General features: G+C 36.6%; 1 protein-coding gene across 1 annotated transcript in view; it reads right to left on the bottom strand.

Annotated features, from left to right (window-relative positions):
- Nucleotides 1–3,148: 3,148 nt before the first annotated feature.
- Vha26 (V-type proton ATPase subunit Vha26) overlaps nt 3,149–6,399 on the bottom strand; it is a 4,568-nt gene continuing 1,317 nt past the window's right edge. Inside the window, exons 2-5 of the mRNA XM_022845559.2 lie at nt 5,535–5,710; nt 4,787–4,967; nt 4,526–4,665; nt 3,149–4,316 (exon numbers count right to left, since the gene is read on the bottom strand). Coding sequence (XP_022701294.1) covers nt 4,166–4,316; nt 4,526–4,665; nt 4,787–4,967; nt 5,535–5,710 — 648 coding nt within the window. The 3' untranslated portion in view covers nt 3,149–4,165. The remainder of the gene's footprint in view (nt 4,317–4,525; nt 4,666–4,786; nt 4,968–5,534; nt 5,711–6,399) is intronic.

The following is a 6,399-nucleotide window of genomic DNA, read 5'->3' as shown; positions in this document are numbered from 1 at the left end:
GCGGGATCAAAATACCCTGCCATGAACTTCTACCTTAACTTGATTCTGTCGGCCGAGTTGACTTAATATGAAATAAATCGATTCGCTGAAAGCGGCTCCACGAGAGGAAATTCATCTTTGCATTCAGAAAGACAAAAATAATGTGCCATAGATACTACTCAAGTCACATGCTGCAAAATATATAAACCTATAAAAGCGGCCCATATGGCTCTTGTTCAAAAATAAGATTTTGCTTTGTCCAATTATGTTGAGTTTATGGTTTAGTTTGGAGTAATAAAGAATCAGTTCCGAATCAGGGCTAGAAAATGCGGTGTTTAGGAATGAGTGAGTGATAGCCTAAAGTACCAAACAAATACCTTAGCAATGAAATGTGGCCTGCATAATTGCCCATTCTCTGTCAAGCGGGCTCTCACGTGTGGTCTTTAGACTTGTGTATAGACGAGATTTACTATGGATATCCACGCAATCAAAACGAATAAGATTATGGTAACATAGAAGTAATTCGATAACCACCCTACGAGCTTAATGTGTCTTTAATAGCCTCATCGATGACATAAAAATAGTACAAAATATATAAAATTATAGAAACTGTTTGTTCATTGTAAATTTATTATTATCAGTGTTAAATGACAAAAAAAAAAAATATATATATATATTTTCTAATTATTATTATAATTATAATAATTATTAATATATTCTAATATTAATAATAATAATCATATATAACTTAGTGCTTTCATGGTATCAGTAGTTCAAACAGATAAAAAGAACGTGTTACTAAAACATATGCTTTTCGAGGTACCAAGATGCCAAACAAACAAGACTGTAAACGTTGGTTTATGCTTCATTGATTTGCGCGCGACATGTTTATACAACATGTGAGGGATTTGTACGCAGTGTTTTACTATCGGCCTAAATAACCAAGATTTGTAACAATAAGAACGCAAAATCTTATCATGAGAACACCTGACTTTGCAATTATTCAACACAAATATGAAGTAACAGGATGCCATCTTACTTTTTTCATTAGGCCGATTGTTCCCTTGGAATGCCTCAAAACTTCCGACTCTGGAGCGTTTTCGGAAGCTATTATAACGCCATGAAGTGCGCGCTTTCGGCCTCGTAGCGACGCACTTAGTAGTAAATATAATACCTAGTTTGATAAATATAAAATTATGTTTCGGATTTCAAGTTAATTTTGAAGATTGGACATTTGACTTTTAGGGCAAAATAGACTTGAATTTAAAGTTAATGTTGTTTCAAATTTTGTTGGAACATACGTTGGCTTACGATACCAACGACATTCTTAGCATCCATTTTGATTAGGCAGATACAAATAATAATTTCCCTAACAAGGTGATAGCGACGTGGTTTGGCGTCGAACTAGAATTTTGACCAATATAAGCTGTTATCATGTTCCCTGGAAACGAAGCTGATGTCAGCACTATAATAATTGATTCCATTAATTATTTTTGGCGCGTAATATACACCCACTCTAGAGGCTTGCTGCGAAAAAGCAGTTGCTGCAGAACTAAAAAATGTAGACCCCCTTATCCTGAATAGTAAAAATCCAGCCTTTATGAGGAAGCACGTGGGCCAACTTTTAGGGTTCCGTTTTCATATTTTTGCAGTAACTGAAAGCTTACTTCAGGTATGCCATGTAGAAACCGAGAGAGGAGCTAACTTTGCAATCATACGCAATGATACTTGCCCCTTTAAAAATTGGCAAACTAGAAAGGCAGTTACCGAAAACGGCGGAAATATCGAAAAGCGGTTATGAAGCATTCAAAAAAGACATGGATATTGCCATGGCTATAAACATTGCTAATAAACTTTACACGAAGAGCAAACGAGTGCTCATCTGATATTCTACACCTAAAACTTATGTTAATGTTACAGATTAAAAAACAGACCAGAAAAAAGGGCAATCATTCGGGTTCCAAACTAGCTATGAGCTACAACGAATAAGTACCAAACGACACAATATGCACACCTCTTTAAAGAAAAGCTCGGTAATAGAATGGTATTATTATATTAATGGACATATCACTCTCGAAAGCACGGAAGTGGTTCAGAAGGTCTAGGGACGTACAATCAAAGCAACTTGTAAAATTAACATGTGTGTATACTGTGGCGAAAACTTGAAAGTACTGTGATAAAAAGATGCGCAATGTGTTAAGTACAAACGAAATGGGTGCCTCCAAAGCCGAAGCTACCCGATTTCCTGTCAAAACCACGTAGCCGATGAAAATTAGATGAAGCGGTTACTACGGATGATTTCAAAATGTACAGTGCATTGAGAACGGAATATCTATCAAGCAACATAAACCTGTAGTTATTAGCATAGGCAAGCGAAGCTTTGTGCACCGATTGATTCCGGGAGAGCGAGACTATTTGTAGGCACATCGTTAGATAAACTAGGTAGACTGCAGTGTCATCGAAAATAATGTCCAGAAATTGTTAGAAAGAATGAAGATGAATCGGCGTGCGAGCCACAAATTTCCGCTCTGAACAATATCATCGGTAGATATTGAACATGCCGTTAAAACGCATAACAGAATACACAAGTGCGTCATGAAGGACCAACGTGTATTTTAAGTGCAATCAAAAAACTCTGCAAATGACTAGGTTCGTATTTATGTCGGCGGAAGCTCGCAATCGTGAGGCAGTTCGTTCAGCTCTAAAAAGAATTGGTAGCACGAAATTTTCGAACGCAGAGCACTATGACCCAAATCACTTCATTCGGTAGCACTAGTTATAAAAGGGCTTTAACATATTCCGGTAAGTTTTCTAATACTGAAGTCTAGTTATACTAGCGGGCGAAATAGTAGTTTCTCTAATCTAGTTCTGACATCTTGTCTGCACTGGTCTTATAATTGAGCCACAAAAACCAAATACATAATCCTCAACAGGAAAGGAGGACAGAAGGTAACATTAAGGATGATCAGAAAAACAAATGCTCGTCTAAAATTCTAACGAGCGTTCGTTCGAGAGAAGTGTGTAATTATACATAACAAAGACAAGAAGGTCTAAAGTTGAAACTTTAGGAAGCACACGAAAAACAAAGGGTAGTGTTTTATATTCTATCGACACTATTATTACCTGGACATACCCTAGAAGTTGCTAAACACTAATAAATACAAGCGAATGATATTTTAACTTGATATTATATTGAAATTGAAGCTGCTATGTCAGTACAAAGTTGTTCATGAACACGTTGTCTGCATTGGAAAAATACAAAGTAATGAAAATAAACGCAAGGAACTTAACGTATTCTTCATTCAAGTTCTGCACATAGGAAAATCGTTGAAGCCAATAAGACTACGTAACTATGTACGGTTACACATTAAATTTATTCATAAATATAATACTTAATAACAACATATCATATGACAATACCATTCATTCGACGCAATAGAGATACAAAACTATTATCGCACAGTTACTAATTAAATAATTCCAGGTACATATTGGCATCTGTATGTGAGGAGAAGTTATGTTATCAATATCGGATTAATAAATTAGGATTCTTTGCCTTTTTCAAGCTTTTCCGTTCTACTACACATGCTATGGAAATCCTAGGCGCGGAATTCAATTTCAATTAATCACTGTAAATATATCATCACTAGTATAAAATGGATTAAACATTTCTTGGATTTATCTTGGATTCTCCCTAGTAGACTCGTACGATTTCCACGTTTGTAGTGGACTGTGGTACTTTTCAAAAGTCCGTCATCTAAATAATTTCATACAGTATATCGTAACCAAGCATGTTATAATAGGCCTGTTAATATACATTGAACATATGTTCGTAGATCTCATGAAACAAATATTTTAGGCTTTTACTGTGCAATTCAGATCTGATAATCTTTGAGCATCGCCGCATGAAATATCAATTACTGAAACAGGCACTGCTATGTGTTTTTTTTTTATATAGCCACCGCCCACATTCTAATCGCATACCTAGCATGAATCCAGAGAATTTAGTAGAAACTAGAGTACATGTTTTTTTCACTCCCAACAAATTTAATGTCCTTCAAAATGTTCTGTTGAGTTCAAGATTGATGGCAGTTGAAGGCCTCATCCTGTGGATGAAAATGTCATCATGGGAGAATCGTCTACGACATGTGAAAGCGTGTGAACGGAACGAATAGTTGTTTGCGGTTTAGTCAAAAAACTTGCGATTTGGATTGATTCCAAATAGCTGATTACGGATCTGTGGCATCATCTGAGAGGATACATTTTCGAGACGCTTCTCGAGAGTATTGGCCACCATAATTTTTCCATTACGAGCGTACAGTTCAACGCCACCTCCGCTGAAAATACAATACGGTCTAGTTAATCCACGTCCTCCTCCATATCCTGCTCGTAGTAGAAACTATTTTTTTCTGCTAAGTTAATACCTTTGCATAAATATAGGCCAAAACTTTTTAAAAAATATTGAAGGTAAAAAAACCACTAATAGTGACTATATGTGAGGTCATCTCGTAATTGCGCTATTTTAAATCCGATAATAAAAACACACCATCGATTGTGCAGGAAGGTCTTTCCGTCAATAACCATATTACAAGTTCTACCAGTTTTCTGTTGATATTGCTGCAAAACGTCTTCTTTAATTTGTGTAAGGAGTGCTTGGTCATTTTGGCGACAACGAACAACGACGCTCTGCTCAAGAAAGTTACAAAGAAAACGAGCCGGAAAGGTTAGATTTATCATACAGTAATAGCAATATCTTTATCTGACAGTTACTCTTATTAAAATAAACCAGGAACAGCGCGACACTGACATCTTCGATGAGCTGTAGGAGGCCCTGAAGCAAAAGCTTTTCGAGGAGGACACGGTATTGATCAGGCTTCTCTGTGATTGCTCCTAACTGTTGACGAGTCTCCTCCAAAACGGTCTTGATGTGATCTTCTTTACATTTCAGCACTTGGATACGCGCGGCGTTTAGCATCTTCGAGCTTTGACTACAATTACAAATGACAACCAGCCGAACAATATGGAACATTATTTTCTTCGTTAAATGTGGAGTTAACTGAATCATTTTGAGTAATTATGTTCAAGCGATACGTATATTATCTTATTATTATTATTAATACGTATATTATTATATTATCTACCTGCTACGTTTAGCAGTACTTCAAGCAACAGCATGTAACAGCAGCGAAATCTTATTGCGATTTTTCGGGGTAAGACTATATCGCCGTGTGCATATACCGGCGGTTGACTACACTGATTATGCAGAATGAGTATATCCGCTGTAAAATAAATCGATCTCTCAAAATCGGCTCATTAAGTAGAAGTGTATCTGTATATTTAAAAAAAATGCAGTTCATCTGGCTTAGGTGCTGTTCAAGTGAGATGCTGCAAAGATTTGTACAGTCATATATAGTGCCGAAGTATCTAGGTATAATTTAACTATTTAAAGCTGTAAATTGCGCCCCGACTAGCTGGTATAGTAATAGTATCTGTTCTTTTAGTAATATAGTAGGGATATGTTTGCACATGTTGTGTTTGTGCTTAATAGCACGTACATCTTGCGCTGCAACTCGATTTGCTTTTCACGCTTCTCGAATTCTTCGTTGATCTTCTGGCGTGCTTCGAACACAAGTTGTCCTTTCTGAAGGTTAAACTCTTCCTCAGCCTTAGAATCTATCTCGTCAGCCTTTTCACTAGCTTCCTGTTCTATGAAGGCCATCATTTGCTGGATCTATAAAGCAGATTGTGCGTAAATCATTGTACAATAGGACAAAAATATATAATTGTTTAACAGTTGAAACTTTCGATGCAAGGGAATTCATGGTCAGAAGATCAAGGCATCAAACATATGGTCTGAATGGTAATAATCATTTACGTGGTAATTCATTCAAACTGCTTGCCGTATCGGATAAGGTCAAACTCTACAATTATCGAAAGCCTTATACGACCGCCAATTCTTTCATGGGAATAACTTTGCTAACTTACCACTATCAGGAATGCCAACATTATAAATGAATTTATGTCGCCGTAAAAGCATAGCAGATGTGATGGATCCTACAAAGACCACCAACTCGATTACATAATGTAGCATCAAATTCTCCACCTTTCTACCATGGCGAGCAGCTTCAGGGCCAAAAATCCCATTATTTTTTAATTAAGGAATCCGTAAGGTTTCCTTTTTAAAAATAAGTGCATCCATTCATTCCATAACTTAACAATGCTTCCTCAAAAGTAACCTCTGTTCCTTCGGCTGGTGATTCTTTGATTAGTTATATGCGATCAGCCTATGTATTGGTATCAACTACAAGTAGATTGTTATCTACTGTCCATAAAATAAGTAATGTTTCTTTCAGACCGCGTGCAAATCGAGTCGAACCTTGGACTAGATAGTTTTAATCCAGCACCTTACCCATCTCGCTA

The sequence above is a fragment of the Varroa jacobsoni genome, unplaced genomic scaffold (assembly GCF_002532875.2).
Source record: "Varroa jacobsoni isolate VJ856 unplaced genomic scaffold, vjacob_1.0 scaffold_1174, whole genome shotgun sequence".
NCBI classification, from domain to species: Eukaryota; Metazoa; Arthropoda; class Arachnida; order Mesostigmata; family Varroidae; genus Varroa; species Varroa jacobsoni.
This window is presented reverse-complemented; position numbering and strand designations above follow the sequence as displayed.